General features: G+C 38.8%; 1 protein-coding gene across 1 annotated transcript; it reads right to left on the bottom strand.

The window, feature by feature from the left end:
- Positions 1 to 458: 458 nt before the first annotated feature.
- ctdspl2b (CTD (carboxy-terminal domain, RNA polymerase II, polypeptide A) small phosphatase like 2b) lies at positions 459 to 16,345 on the bottom strand. Its single transcript, XM_059354117.1, has 13 exons — positions 16,185 to 16,345; positions 11,303 to 11,493; positions 10,154 to 10,292; positions 9,910 to 10,059; positions 9,121 to 9,369; positions 8,506 to 8,602; positions 7,516 to 7,627; positions 7,302 to 7,388; positions 6,294 to 6,356; positions 6,117 to 6,196; positions 5,758 to 5,884; positions 4,486 to 4,581; positions 459 to 3,563 (listed from the first exon to the last, which is right to left on the bottom strand). Exons 2-13 carry the CDS (start codon positions 11,468 to 11,470, stop codon positions 3,498 to 3,500), a joined length of 1,434 nt encoding a protein of 477 aa, XP_059210100.1. The 5' UTR covers positions 11,471 to 11,493; positions 16,185 to 16,345; the 3' UTR covers positions 459 to 3,497.
- Positions 16,346 to 16,424: the final 79 nt, after the last annotated feature.

The raw sequence follows: 16,424 nt of genomic DNA, 5'->3' as shown, positions 1-16,424 counted from the left end.
TGTCCTCTATGATTATTTGGCAAAAAAAACCATTAAAAATTTAAATTACACTTTACCACTAGAATATAAAATCAATCCAAAAGAGTTTGTCTCAATTATTTTAGGCAAAATTAGGAAATACAGACATGGAAAAATTGAAGAAAAGATCAAGCTCAAATGCTTCTATGCAACGAGGCTGAAAATGATATGAATAAAATGCTAATAAATAAAACATGTAAGATGCTCTCCCCCATCCAAATGATATAGCAAACTTTCATCTTCAAACCTATTTAGTGCTTTCAATGATTGTGTCTTTTACTGTTTAATTTTCTTTTTATCTGCTGTACTCAGATATTAAGAGCATGAATGTGATAATTCCTTCACCGTTACACCTCAACACTCCTTTTTTCTTTTCTCCCATAAATTGTCCCACATCTTCAGACAGTCGAGAGAAATAAAAACAAAGGGCATGCAAGAGGTTTTTAACTTTAAAACTTTGTTTCAGAAATTCAATGTAACTGTATATACACTTTACAATAGCATATAGCCTGACGGCTAACAAAGATGTCTTAAAACATTTTTAAATACATCTTCAGCACAAATAGCAATTCTTGCAAGTAAAATGGCTTAACGGATATTGGAGGAGAAAAAAAAATTCATTAACACGATTGCTCTTTTCTGCTGAAAAAGTGCCATGATTTAAAATTTAATTCAGGACTTTCCCACAAAAGCAAGCGGTATTTTCTACATGCTAAGTTTAACAGTTCAGTGACATTGCGCTAAACTAAACATACAGATATTTGTAAGAAAAAAAACACTCCATCTGATGTAAAGTTAAATCTTCATTAATACATTTAAAAAGTAGATATGACATGCCTTTTGAAATCAAAAATACAAAAGATTTTTTTCCTTACTTTAAGGATTTTTTTTAAAACATGAAGCTGCATGTATTGTACGACACTCGAGTGTACAATAAACTGGTAATGCACATTAAAAATGAGCTGGATGAGAAGTATCAAATGCCTCCCACCGATCCTTCAGAAAAACAAGCCGTGCACGATTTTTACACGTGATCACGCTGAGGGGACGAGCACACCCGGGCTCCACATGAGGCTTGCATACTGAACGATGGCAGTCAGGATGGTGGGAGGTCATGGGGGGTGGGGAGAGGGGCTACCATGGTGGGACCTCAAGTCAAGTCTCCTCCTCCTCAACATGCAGACACAAGCTGCTTCTTGTTCTAGTTGATGAGGAGCGAACCCAAACGAGGGATTCGGAAAGACGCTTAAGACTTCACACCATGTACAATTTACATTCATAGTCTGGACATGTGCACTCTCGACATTATGTCTGAGTAAACACCATTGTGCCCTGTAACAATTTAATTGAATACAAACTACCGGTTATTCTAATTTCTGGAGAGCTCCTAACTTCAGGTAGAAATGTAAAGAAAAATTTAAAAAAAGGCAAAGACAGGCTGAGCAGATGGAAGCCATCTTTGAGAGCAGAGCCTGCGTTAAGAGAGCAGCAGGGATTGTTTGGGCAGCAGGAGTTACCTGGCAAATCTACTCATCTACTCGTATGGGAGGTGGGGGAGGGGTACAACTCAATGGAACCACAGTACACAACACATACAGCACACGGAAAAGTAAAAAAAAATTAAAATCAGGGGAAAGGCTGGGTGTCTCCAGGTTCAGTTTCTGCAGAGCTTTTGAGGTCTGATTGTCTCTTTTTCCATCTAAACGTTTTGGGGGCGAGAGCAGGAGATGCCATAGTAGGAGGAGGCGGGTTTGTAAAGGGGGAGGGGGTCGTATGGCACTGTACAGGCAACCTAGACAAATCCAAACACTCACATTTGCTTAAACATAAAATGCACTTTGATTGGAACAAGAACTAAAAAAAAAAGGTTCAACAACGCATGCCAAATTGTCACGGAGATTCAAGTTAACTCGTTTCATCTTCCCGTCTTTACCTCCCAGGTTTAGGCTTGTAAGGATGCCAACGAAACATCTACATTTCTGCCTACTGTTGAATAAATTACGTTGAAACAACAGAGGAGTAAAAAAAAATGTCAGTTTGGCTTGAGTGTCCAGGCTGATGTCGGGCATAAACACATTCATATAGTTACCATTCTTAAACACAATGCATTAAACTGCACTAAAAAAGAAGAAAAAAACAATAAAAGCTTTAAAAGTACAAAGTAAAAAAAATATGAAACAGGTAGACGAGCAGTCAGCGAGGCTGACTGTGAAAACAGTATGTTGCTGGTGCCAGATATGGCTGGTACATGGTCTGGTCATAGGTTTTATGACGCACTGGCAGAGATGTGCTACATTAGTCATGATGCTACTCATATAGCCATCAAATTACACATTACAACTAAAAGAAACTGATTTCAGCCAGAATACTTGATTAGGAGGAAAAGACAATACTGATTATAGACAAATGACAAATCAAATACTATTATTAAAGAAAGGCTGACACATTATCACTTTGAAAATGAATGCCCTCAAACCTTTTACAATGTGACAGATTTACAGTTAAGGATATCCTTAATCCTAACATTTAATTAAGGAGCCATGTTGTGTCCACAGTGAAGCCAACACGTCGGTTTAAACCTCTATTTGTTAGAATGAGAAGAAACTAAACTTAAAGTCCTGGATTAATCGCATTCTGTGTGACTATGCAGTGGACTGTCATTAATATGCACCCATGTTCTCCTCGATAGGAAAAAAAAAGGCTTACAATAAAAACTTACACGACCCCTTTTAAAACATCGTATCTTACAAACAGAAGTAAAACATTTTGAAACGCTATCTTTTTTTCTTTTTTTTTTTAAACAATGAAACACCAGTTTTACCAGAAAAAAACTGCAACCAACAATAGAAACTTGACTCAGCTACGGAGGAATGCATATGATTTTTAAAGGCTACAGATTGTAGGTTTGCGAAAACACCAAATCAGTGTGTGTGTATGTGTGTGTGGCTAGGAGTAAACATACACACATGCACAGATTGATTTACAGGCCAGTCATTCCTGCTGAAAATGGTCTGTAGCCACAGAGTGTGGTTATTCGTCAGCGTCAACAGCGTGAGCACCAGCGGTTGGTTTGGGTTCAGGGACTCAGTCGGGGAGGAGTTCCTCTTTTATAGATCCACCAAACCAGCACCAAGACTTCAGGATTTAGTGTGGAGGAAATATCCGGCTCCACGTCTGGAGAGTCACTCAAAAAGAGGAGTTTACCTGGACTTGTTCATAGCGCGTGTCATTTCACCTATACATTTGGAGCTTTAGAAAAATTTCGCCCAGATCTTTAAAAATGTTTTTCTGTTCAAGTTTTTTTTTTTTTTTTAAAAAGCAACGGTGGATTTAAAAACAATAAAAGAAAGAGAAAAAAAAGGCTAATTTTTTTTTTAACAATGGCAATGTTGTAGTTTGTAATCCAAAGAGGGGCTTTTTACACGCACGTTGTTTTCAGTCTTTTCATGTTGTCCCGTTCTGAGAGACTGCGGTCAAGTTCAATCAGGAGGCAACAGGTCGTGAAGCCGGAACCTCTCCCGGACGTGTGGCCGCACATCCTCGTTCTGACGGGTTCAGCAGGCGGGAGGACCATGAAAAGAGGAGATTAAAGAACAAATGAGTCACTGAAGTGGTAAAATATTACTGATGTAGCTGTAGAAATAGCAGAGTTTATACAGGCTTTTTTGGAGAAAAACATAAGCACTTTCCAGGCAGGTAACTTAACAAAAAAAACTTTTCAAAGCCTTTTTATCACATTTAAATTGTTAATTGTTAAAAAATCGATATATCGATTCATGGCGGCCAAGTATCGATTTTTTATCACATCAATGGAAAATCTGAAGTGAATTCTATGGTACTTGGAAGAAGTAAGGCTTCATGTTTAATTCAAATTTAAAGTACCGGTAACTTAATTCAACATTTTCTAGTAGCTGAAGGAGCTGCACATTTAACTTTGCAAAAGTTGCAACTTGCATTGTTAAAATGCTGCAGTTGTTGTCATCCAAACATGTTTTACATCAGTTCAGTTCAGTTTGACCGAATACTTTGTTGGTCAGTCTGTGGGTTTGACTCTAATTGTGGAGAAATAAAAAGACTGAAGTGAGATGAATAGACTGAGAATTTTCTCTTATTGGACAAAACAATTCTTGACTGAACGGACACAAAATGCTGTTAAACTGTTAAATTGCAATATATATTGTATCACAATAGTCACCATATTGCGAAATACTTTAAAAACCTGATAATATTGTATAGTATTGTGACTCAAGTATTGAGATAAAATCGTATCGTGGAGCCTCTGCTGATTCACACCTCAAACGACAGGATTGTTTTTGGTTTAAATGAGAGACTATGTGGCTGTGACAGCAGATTTTGTTTATCACAAAGCATTTTTTTCAAGGATGATTGAAATTTAAACAACGTATGCTTTTTTTCCGAACCCTGTAATAGGTGTCGCAATAGCTATCGAACGGTAGGAAATCTTACCATCTCAACCAACTTCTCCAAGAAGGGCACCAGCTTCAGCAGCTCATTGTCATTCTTGTCCATGAACCAGCTCTCTATGGGAATCCCATTGGACAACTGGAACAACAACAACAAACAAACATGTTAAATGCATTCAAACAAGTAGCGTCTTTGTATTCTGTAAATGACCTCATAAATGTTTCTCTCAAATGAAAAAGAGAACTAAATTCAAAACACTTGTGGGTTTCCCCGCACTAATGTGGCAAGACATTGTTACGCTGTAATGAAATTGAATATTAAACTTCAGGGAAAACGAGCCGAGAAGCTGCCACATGTCTCATGAGTGAGGTTATTGTTTATAGTCATCTGGTAAATAAACTGATCGTGAGATGTGTCAGAATATCATTCAGCGGGCCAACGATTAATCATCTACGTCCTGCGTTTGCTTTGTGGTAATTAATCAGAGCAGCACATGGAAATGTCGGGTTTTTCCAATGAGGAAACAGTCGGTCACAAACAGGTTAGCGTGTGAGAGAAAAACACTTTTTCCCCCAGTCGGAATTTAGTTTGATAATCACCAACTGCGCACACATTTACAAAATAAGAATCTGTATTTAAATGAAGGTGGTTTGCTGTGACTCGTGATGGGAACTGAAACTTCGTTGCAAAAACCCCAATAATTCCAAAATAATTGGGATGCTAAAAAGGGAATGCATTAATTCAGAGTTTCAGTTTGTTTTTTAACAAAAGTTAAACTACCGTTATACAGTTTAATTGGATACAAGATAAGATAACCCCTTATTGATCCCCATGGGGGGAATTTGGGTGTTGCAGCGGCAGAGTACAGAGCAAAACAGATGAAGATAATAAATAAAAATAGAACTATAAGACTACTGTACCGTGCAAAAGTCTAAGGCAGGTGGGAAAAATGGTTAGAAGAATTGATGCTGGTTTGAAAGCAAAAAGGGTCACACCAAATATTTATTTGATTTAGACTTTCTTCTGTTTACTCACTTTGCATTTTGTAAATTGAGAAAAATAAACTATTAACATTTCTATTTTTAAGGCATTCTTATTTTACAGCATTACTGTATTTTAAAATCGAACCAAACCCAAAATGCTGAGTTGTTTAGAGATATATTCAGAGACAAAACCCTAAAAGCAGCTGAAAAGGAATTTTGTGGGTAATTATCTAAAAAAAAAAAAAAAAGTTTCCTTTGGTCACAATTACGATACCTTTTGAAAACCAGGCGACATGAAAGCCCCAGTGTTATGTTTTGTTTAGGTGTTCACCTGATATGCAAAGGCTTGCGGTGAATTGTCGATGATGATGGTCTTTGACAGATCTCTGCCCAAGATGTTGAGGTCCTTGATGTAGTTTCCCTGGACACAGACACAATGCTCACGGAACAACCTGTGTCTACAGTTACAGCAGGGAGTGAAAGAACAGGGGGAGGAGAGAAAAAGAAAATCAATCAGTGACAAGGTCAGAGCGATCAATAATTCAGAAAAACCACAACACCGACACCTCAGCAGCACCACATGCCAACGCAGGTGCTTTTAGAGCTCGACCTCTTTTTCATTGAGGCTCACAGCAGCTTTTTAGGTTGTTATGCAATTACAACAACTGACAGATAGAAAACACAGCGTACCTCACTAGCTGCTTTTTAGGATCCAAGATGTTCAGCAGTTTGTCTGCATACACCTTTTTAGAGGCTGTAAAAAGGATGATCTAGAAAGGAGGGAGAAAATTTTAAAAAAAGGTAAGGTTTTATCTAAATGGATTCATTTATAGGATTAATTAACTTGAGTACAAAGGTTATATTTACCTCATAAATTTGAGACATGCGTTCCAGAAACTCTCTAAAGAACGGCCTCAGGCGCACGTACACCTGCAAGACAACAGAATACAAATAAGCAAACACTTATGATCAACACAGAATATGTTTACTTTTTAAAAATAGTAAACATTCAGGTTTGTCTGTTCAAATGGACAGTTCTTTACTGTATGACAAGTTTGTCCATTTTTTCGCGTACCCATAAGAACCCATAGTGACACACGTGTAGCAAACCCCTTAAATCTTCTAAAATCTCCCATATTCAGCTTTATGCTTCACATTAACTCATTAAATCCCTAAAGTGACACATACTCAATACCCTGGTGTGGTGGTCATGTGACTTTCACAAGAAGTGACTTCTCCAAAATGTGGCTGACTGGAAACAGAAATGTGAAAAAAGTAGCTAATTTCAAGAAGCTTATTTTTTGCTATGAGGCTAAGTTTAAACCAATTTAACAATTCTAATCCATTAATAGGGTGTCCTGTATTGCATTTACCCTGTTCAGACCATATTTCCTGAACAAATTAAAGTCACAACTTTGCTATATGTTATCGAGATGCAAAGAAAAAGGCAAATGGTTATTTGCTTTTATTTATTATTATTTTGTTACTGAAAGACAAATCTGAAAAATATTGATAAATGTTTTGGAGATGAAAAAAAAAGGCAAAATTGTGTTTCTGTAAGCAGAAAAGGTGTCTAGTTTTTTATTATTATTTTAAAATAAGAAATATCATAAACATAAATACCTTAAATGCCCATTGTAAGGTGTATGTCACATCTCAGATCTTTGACATTTAGGGGTAGTATTTTTGAAAAAAACATCATAAATGTGATCTATGTGGTCCACTTGGTCTGTGGTATATCCCCCATAATTTTGCTTTAAGTATAACTGGGTCTGGGTTCCTTTGGGTTAAAGTAAGGCTTTTATGACACTTTATCCCCCTCTAGTGGCATCATGAAATAAACTGATGGACAGATTCCTGTCAGACAGCACCTACCTGGTAAATGACATCTTGAAAGAGGACAGGGAAGGTAAGTGCTGCGTCCTCCAGCTCGTTTAAACTGCAGTGAACCAACGTCTCATCCTAACGAACACAACAGAGACAACACTGTGAAAATATTCTCAATCTTATGAGATCATGCACAATTTCAAAAGATATTCAATCATCAAAAAACAAAAAAATGAACTTGGTGTTGTATACTATAACTGACCAGGTCTAGGACCAGAGAGAACTCGGGCGTGCTGCGTGTCTTCAGTGGCAGAGCCGGCTTACGAGTGAGCTGCTCTTCTGTCAGCGGAGGGACGTGCTTGATGAAGAAATACCTACAAATCAAAACATCAGTTATTTTTAGCCAATTAAAACACCAGGGGCTTTAGATTTAAAATATCAGCTGTGCTCCTAGCTGTTGATCTGTTGTCATGGTTAATCCCCCACTTCCTGCAGCCTTTAGCTCTGACTGGTTAAATTAAAAAACATCACTCTCAGTGCACTGACACCACAATTGCAGTATACTGTGAAATGCAGAGTGATTTCCCTGGTAGTAATAATCTTGATCAGCATTGTGTGAACTCATTTGGCAAGAGCATGCATGCGTCAGACGTTCATTTATATGTAAAAGTGCCTCGCTCAAGCTTTAACTTTGGTTTTGACTTGATCAAATCACATGTTTGGCTGTGTAACAAACTGCATTTCATTTGTATTTATTTATCTATTTAACTAACAGGGACAGTGCATGGCTCTCAGCCGTACCAGAATTAGCTACTACCTAATTTCATCTGTAGTCCCTGGGCAGGAACAAATAACATAAATCTAACACAAACAAACAAGCCTTTCAAATAGCAACAACAAAGTTTCACAGTCTTAACACACAATACAACACAGGACAAGAGCAAGAGTAAAGTCACAGTATTAAGACACAACACAAAACAATGTTAAATTACAACACTAAAGAGATTAGTAGGTGCATGATTTAGTGGATTTAAGCCATGATTTTATTTTAGATTTAAAACCAACGAATGTGCTGATATCATTTGGTACTGAGTTCCAATAATTAGTGGCTCTACAATGTGCTGATTTGCAGAGGTAACTTCTGTCCCTCTACTGCATGCTTTTCAAATATTGACATTCTGTTGATTGTTTTTGTAATTTTTGTTCAACACGGTCCGTCTGCTGGACTAAGAGTTTTATGACTGCCACTCACGGGTCAAAGACTTCCCAGTCTTCCTCATAGGTTGCCTCTGGTGGTACTGCGGCGGGAGGAGAGTCCACATAGGCCATTTCTGGACTGGAGCCTGGAGCTTGGAACACAACATGGAGAAAACAGGGTTTGTACACTTTAGCAGTGGTCAAATTCAATTCAAATTTTCAAGCTTTTCCAGTATCTTACATCTGTTGTAAATTGCATGTTTTAGATGAGTACTTGCATTCTAAAAGGGGGAATTTTCACTTAACCATACCAACAGCGATGGTTTTACACTTTTAGGAGGAACGGTCTTCATTTCAGATAGGCTACTCATTATTTTTTCATTGAACATGTGATTATCTATAGTCTATAGATGGATATAGTCAGATTGCAAGAGATATACGCTAAGAATTTCAAGCATTTACAAGCACTTTATCCAAAATCCAAGCACTTTTTAAACCTTGAAAATACAACATTTAAATTTAAGCATTTTCAAGGATTTCAAGCACCCGTACGAACCCTAAGAGAATATATATATTTTAAATACAAGATGAGAAACAGGAATGCAAAATAGCAATTATAACTTCAACATGAATGAAACCTGGATCAGGTGTTTTTAGCTGTGAGATCTACCTGTGAGGGGTGGAAGGTCAGCATCAGTGCAGAGCTCTCCCTCCCTCGCTGTGGGAGATTCCTCGAGGGTGTGAGGAGGCCGCATAGGTGGCAGCTGTGATACACTAGAGTAGAAGTTAGTGGTGGCACACAGTTCCTGTGTGGATGTGGCTGTGCTGGTGGGCGTCTCCACTGCTTGCTCTATGTCCAGCTGCTTGACTATCTCCTCGGCCTCCAATGCCTGGTCTGGTGAGTCTGAGCCAGAGGAGGCTGAAAGAAAAAGGAGAAAGAAAATGCACTTTAGCTTTATCCTGATGTAACGGACACAAAATACCTACAATAACACATGATACAGGGTTCGTTCACTTTAGCACTGGTCACATTCAAGCATTTTTCAAGGACTTTCAGGGTAAATTTTCAAGCTTTTCCAGTATCTTACACCTGTTGTAAATTGCATGTTTTAGATGAGTACTTACATACTAAAAGAGGGAGATTTCACTGAACCATACCAACAGTGATGGTATTACACTTTGAGGAGGAACGGTCTTCATTTCAGATAGGCTACTCATTATTTTTTACATTGAACATGCAATTATCTATAGTCTATAGATGGATATAGTCAGATTGCATTTACAAGCACTTTATCCAAAATCCAAGCTCTTTTTAAACCTTGAAAATACAACATTTAAATTTAAGCATTTTCAAGGATTTCAAGCAACTGTACGAACCCTGATGATATATACAGCTATTCTACAAGTATGACCATGATTCTAGCCATGACTCAAACAGGCTGCCTCAGGGACTGCTTACCATTTTTAGCTGGTGAGAAGAAGTTGAAAACAGGGGAGAAGATGGTCCCAAGAAGGGTGGTCCTGGGAGGGCTGGTGGGCACCTCAACAGCCGTCGTCTCCTCCAGGCTGCCATTGGGCTTCTCCTTACTTCTGTCGTGATTGGTTGCCTCTGCAGAAGAGATGTAACAGGTATAAGAAAGGTAACAGATACAAGTGGAAACTAAAGGACTAGTGATTAGTGTTTTCCTTTGAGTGCCACTCACGTCCATTGAGGGAACCTCTCCTGCCAACCCTGCCGATAGTCCTGCGTGGGGTGTTGGTGTCCGGGGTTGTAGAGGTGATCAGGTTGTTGTCCACATCACAGTGGAGGCGTGTCTTCTTGGCTGGGCTCTCCGGCTGCACCTTAAGGAGCAGGAAAATAATTGTATTTTTAAAACGGTCAGGGCAGATGAGAGTTGGGGTTGATTTTCATAGATGAATCATAATTCTCTCTGGGAAGATGCAGATCTTGATGCAGAAAAGTAATTAAAAGAAATTTAAAACCAAACTCTCAACATTATAGTCACCCAGGAACAGGCTTTATGTTCTTCGTAGCAGTGGTTAAGATTTAATACGACATCCTTTTACTAATAGAAAATTCACATTTGATGACTAAATTCTCACAGTATAACTGCTGCTATAACGTAGGCATGGATCAACCCATCAGACCACACTGGCTTTGAGCAGCACCATCAATTATGCCAGATTTAGTTTTTTCTCTCTCTTTTCTGCATTTTCAAAACTTAAGACTGGTACTTTTCACTTTTACATTTCCCATTTTCATACAGTTGTCATCCTGTATAGAAGCTGTGAGATATCAATAATCAATAGGGGAGAAATAAAAGTAAAATATTCATTTTTTTTCTCTCACTCAGCTTGTTAGGGAACTAAACAACAGATAAAGACAGGCAAGAAAACAATAATGAGGAAATGCGGGGAGGACCATGACATCACAATATCGCGTAAAAACATCAAAAAGTCCCCGTCTGTTTCCAGAGGAAAAGCCTCTTTTAGCCGAGTTGACTTTTCCACTTGTTACTGCCTCCTGTTCCTGCACACCATCTCTGAGCCAGGAGCTAAAATTAGAACCAAGTCCGAGTTCTCAGACAAGCTGCTGCATTCCTCCAGACATTTCTTGGGAAACATGACACTCTGCACCAAGAAACACTGTATTTAACTAAGCAGCCTGGAGAGCACAGTGTGAAATACAGTTTTAAAACTGGTTAGTCCCAAAAAAACTCAAGTAGCACCATTAAATCTAACACACAGAGAGGAGAAGGCCTGTTTTCCAACGCCCCCCAGAAGGGGCACTACACTCATACTTGACTCTGATTCAAAGCAGGGTCATTTGATGTGATCAATGAGGTCGTTACCTTAACAGCATTTCCTCTGATGAACTTCTTGATGGTGGAGAACAATCCCCTCCCTCCGCTTGAAGGAGTGTCCTCTTCTACTTCTGAATGCCTCCGCTTGGTACGGGATGGGCGGCTTGCCAGACTGGGGTTCGGCTGCTGAGACGCCTTACGCATTCTCAGCCTCATTGTTTTAGCAGTCACATGTAAGGCTGTTTAAAAAAATGACAGAGAGAGGAAATCAATATGACTGTACAGAGCAGGAAAAACGTTTAGGCAAATACTCACGTGTTAAGGCGGACGAACAGGTTGTAACCGTTTTCACTTTTAAAATGTCTGAGGAGTGTATCTATCTGTAGTGGGGTAATACTGGTGCATTTTCTGCAAACATCTGGATGCATTCAAGATCCCATTTCCCTTACATCACAGTGGATCACAGCAGCCACAGATGGCTTTACTTCCACTCGTACAGTTACAAAAAAAAAAAAAACATTGCCCAGGATCTTACTATACACACTCATTATTAGCTTTTTGAGTGGAAAAACTGCAAAGTTTATTTAAATGTACCCATTCTGAGCTGAAAGCTATCAGAAAGACACACACTCCTTGTTCTCTAAAGCTAAAGGGATTTAATTGGTCAGCGTTGTCCTCCAGTATACACAGGGAAACTCAAAAACTATTCACAGAGAACATGAATTGTCTGTCAGTCAAGCATGCCAGCCCCTTGTGCTTATGTAACAGCAGCTGGCTGAAAATGTGTCTGAACATATCCACAACCTGTCAGGAACCCTACACATACAATAGCACCCTCTCTATACATACTGTAAATCTCACATACTGTAAATGCCCTTCACTACATCTGCTTTACATTTGCGCGGGAGTGTAACCATGAACACACCAGAGGTGTACATGCTGTTGCTCAATCCTGAACATACAAAAACACCACCAGGTACTTAAACAGCTTCAGAGTACATTCAAAACATTAAAGTAACAGACAGGCAGAAAAGTAGGACAAGCCTGAAAGTGAATTTATATGAATGTCAATGCACTACTTTTAGAAGAATATACTAGCTGATAGTATGGCATCCGACAATGCTATCACATAAAAAGTGTTTCTGATTGAGGGGGTGGGGTGCAATTGACAAACATCAGCTACGCTAAAAAATCTATTAGGTTATTTTAGAATACAACTACAAGTTGAAAATGATGATTTAAATTCAAGGTTATCTGAGATTGTTTTGGAAAATACAGTATGTGTACTTCAGATAGTTAAAAAAGCTGATTTAGCCAGAGTTTACCCCTGAGCTTTGATCCATCTGGAAACGTCTTGGTTTTAGATTTACAGACAGAAATCACTCATTGTTATTCTATTTTTTGCCATGACAATAAATAAAAGGTGGCAAAACTAATTGCCAATGTTAAACAATGCATTAAATGTTCCAAATTTAATTTTGGATACTTTTTTAAGTTCAATTAATAATTTGGATATAGACATTAGAGCACTGACATGGCCCTTTATAAATAAGGTTTGACTCCATGTGTCCAATCCTTAATTGGTTCAAAACTAACTTGAATGACTACCTAGACTACTGCCCTACTAAATCTCTACTTGCTACCCATATGATGTACAATACAGGAAAATAAAGCCTAGTACCATTTCCAAAATATATCCTCAGTTTTAAACACTTCTCCATCACATTACTTAGTTTTTTGTAACTGTTGCATCAAAAATTTAAGCTGTAATTATCTAGACTTTTGTGCCAATTCACTAATCTAAAACCTCAAGAGGAAAAAAAAGCCAAATGTTGCAAAAAAGCCTCCCCCCTGACTCTCTACTACTGTATTAGATTGTACATGTATTGTGATTAACTTAAGTCTATCATAGACCATATTTTTAACAGAGGTCGTACCTGGAAATACAACAGCAATATCAGCACACTGTTAAAATAATCGCCTAAGTCATTTTTTGTCAATTTTTTTTTTGCCTAAATCATCTCCTCATGACGCCAGCCACCTATGGTAAAATCGCCTACATCCTCAGTTGATCAGATCATGTGATTTTACCCCTTTAAGATGATCACTTCTTTGACAATTTGCCACTTTCATCGGGATCAGATAAGAACCAGCAAAGAAGAGCTAGAGGGAGATTGTTTAGTTATCAGTTTTTTTATTGTCGACACCAATATTGGTAACACTTTACTCTAAGGCGTCTACATAAGAGTGACATGAGCGTGTCATAAACATGACATGGGATGTGTCATGAACATTAATGACACTTTGAAGTAACATTAATGCTCATGATACTTGTCATGTCATGTTTCTGACAGGCTTGTGTGACTCTTATGTAGACACCTTCAAAATAAAGTGTTACTATATCTTGCTTAAGTCACAAAGGCATGTTCAAAAAATTGCCTAAGTCATTTATTTCTCTTAAGTTACATAATTTACACACAGTGTTATTACTATGCCAATAGCCATCCTTTTTGAGTGAAATGATCAATAAATGTCATATGTTACACTTTTGGTGAAGTTTTTTGTGTTTCTTGCAAAACTTGAAAAAATGAGTTAGGTGATTATTTTAACAGGGTGACGAAGTGCCCAATATTTGTCCCTAATGCTACTATTTTTTTTTGTCTTTCCTTCCCTGCTCGAATACAGTAGTTTCTGTCTTCCTTTTCCTGCTCGACTACATTGCACATGTTGGTATGTGCATCACATAATGATTTCCTGGTTCTGCTGAATAAAAATAAAAATGAAGTGCCAGCTATAGTGACTATGTGATTAAATCTCACCACAGTTTGCATGGCAACAACGACATCGCTGCTAAACATCCACCTCTGTGGGAAATCCCCCACTAACCAAGGATCATGCACACACACAGCTAGGTACGAGCAAGTGAGCGGGAAATAAGAACATGCATGCTGCTGAGACTGTATGAGCGAGCTAGCAGTTGCTAGCCGTGCAAACAGCGGAGAAACAAGCAAGGCCTCGCTTGTTTGACAACCCGCTCCCTGTGCAAAAAATACTCCGAGGCTAGGGTCTGTCAGCCGGCTTAAGAAGTGACCATTGCTCTTATCCTTACTGAAAATAATCATGCAGATGACACATGTGGTCCAGCTGCTGCCCTCATGACCGAATCAACGTGTGTCGAAGTTACACTATATCATAAAGCTCCTAAACTCCTGCAGAGCAGCTCTTCAGGGAGCATCTTCTCTACTAGCACCACATGACAACTCTACTCCTTAAATAATAATCACTAGCACTTATTGCTGCACTAATGCCTCTTATGCACTATACTTTGATTGTTCCCCTTATTCCTGTAAGTCGCTTTGGATAAAAGCGTCTGCTAAATGACTAAATGTAAAGCTTTCCGGCTAATCGAGCAGCTAAGCTAACGCTACATAAACGAAATTAAGAGGTCCTGTGTTATAAATCACCACTCATGATGAAGGCGGGCAGCATAGCTTGGTATGAGCACAGTTTCTTTAAATATTGTCACATTAAAAATGAGCTTATGAGTCACGTTAACTACGTTAAGGCTATATAGTGGGTTTTTGTTTTCTTGTTTGTTTGCCTTTCTTGATTTTTTTTGTTTTGATCTGTCCTGTCTTGTGCGGCTGTTGGGCATGAGTCTGGTAAATAAACTGAATTGAATTAGATTGAAAATTGAATTGAATATACTGTAAATACATCTCAGTAGCATCTGAACAAGACGAGCCCAAACAGGCTAACATTGACTTACCCTTAGCAAGCAAGTGCGGCATCGTAAATTGAACCAAATAACGCCGAGATTGTAAATTAAAATAAGGACTTTAGTTGGGTAGATGGCGTTAGGTTTGCTGAATGGATCGACTTGACTGTCTCCTCGAATACATGGCTAATATTTGAGTTATTTGGCAGTGAAACTCGCCAAATATCGGCAATCAAAACAGCTACAGCGTTAGCCAAGACAGTAACGTTATCCACATTATTACATTACGATCTCTTTAGGTGACATTAATGAATTGTGGTGGGAGACTCAGTCTAGATCAGAGCCCATAAGTAGGATCTTTAAAACTAAAAAAGACCGCCGTGTTAGCTCGCTAATGTAAATATATCCTTCATTTAACCAGATAAAAGTCTCGTTGAGATTAAAAAAATCTCTTTTCCAAGAGAGATCTGGCCAAGAAAGCAGCATAACAAGTGACAAGTTACATTTAAACACAGTTAACATAAACAATTAAATACAAATCCAGCCATCACAACAACACTGAAGGAGCCTCAGTGGAGACTTAAAAGGAGCAGTCACACTGACCAAGATACATTATTTCTTTATCCTTTAGAAATCGATTTAAATTCACCGATTGTGATCAACTCAGACAGTTTTAATTCATGCATGTAAATCTAGTTAGCAAAGTTCAGTTGCGGAATGCTAATTTGGACTCCGTTAACCTAGCATAGCTTCAGAGGAAGCTAGCTAAGCTAACATCAACTTCACGGCAACCATTCATTGTTTTAACAGTGTAAACAGTTGCACTTTATGTGATTAATATTTCAGCGAGTATTTGTTGAATAGTTTAGTTACAATCTATGGAACCAAAATCAACTAAGATCTCAACCACCAGCAATTAGCCAGGTCCGTGGTAGCGTAAGGCCGTGCTTTAGTTAGCGTTGAGCTATGTAACGTAGCTTAGCACCGTTAGCTTAGCGCAGCTAGCTTAGCGCCGTTAGCTTAGCGCAGCTAGCTTAGCACCGTTAGCTTAGCGCAGCTAGCTTAGCACCGTTAACCCGACCTAGCCTTCGTGAAAACCTGCTTCAGGCTAACAGATGTTGCTCAGGCAGGGAAGGAGAATATTTATCCAACATTACAGAAACCAACAGACAAATAAACGAACCAGGTGTATTAACTGGTGAACCGACTTACTTTACAGTGATCCGCAGTGTCTGACGATACCGACTCAACACCGACGAACCATCACAGCAGAGGTTGGTAGTTGTTTTCTGTGTATCTACTCAGGGCCATCTCCGGAACGACACATCGCTGTGTTACCAGGCGCCATTTCCCGCCTCTGCTCGGTCTCTGCGAGCCAGATACCCGGATGAACACAGACACACCCCCTCACCTCCCAACAACACCAGCCACAAGCTGCAGCGGACAACAACA

Source organism: Centropristis striata, chromosome 2 (assembly GCF_030273125.1).
Source record: "Centropristis striata isolate RG_2023a ecotype Rhode Island chromosome 2, C.striata_1.0, whole genome shotgun sequence".
NCBI lineage: Eukaryota > Metazoa > Chordata > Actinopteri > Perciformes > Serranidae > Centropristis > Centropristis striata.
Note: the sequence above shows the minus strand (reverse complement) of the source record. Positions and strands in the feature narration are given on the sequence as shown.

Coding starts and splice junctions, on each gene's coding strand:
- ctdspl2b (XM_059354117.1), bottom strand. CDS start 11,470: ATGAGGCTGAGAATGCGTAAGGCGTCTCAGCAGCCGAACCCCAGTCTG. Junction 7,628..8,505: donor GACTGGGAAGTCTTTGACCC/GTGAGTGGCAGT, acceptor TTTGATTTGTAG/GTATTTCTTCATCAAGCACG. Junction 4,582..5,757: donor CGCAAGCCTTTGCATATCAG/GTGAACACCTAA, acceptor TTGTTGTTCCAG/TTGTCCAATGGGATTCCCAT.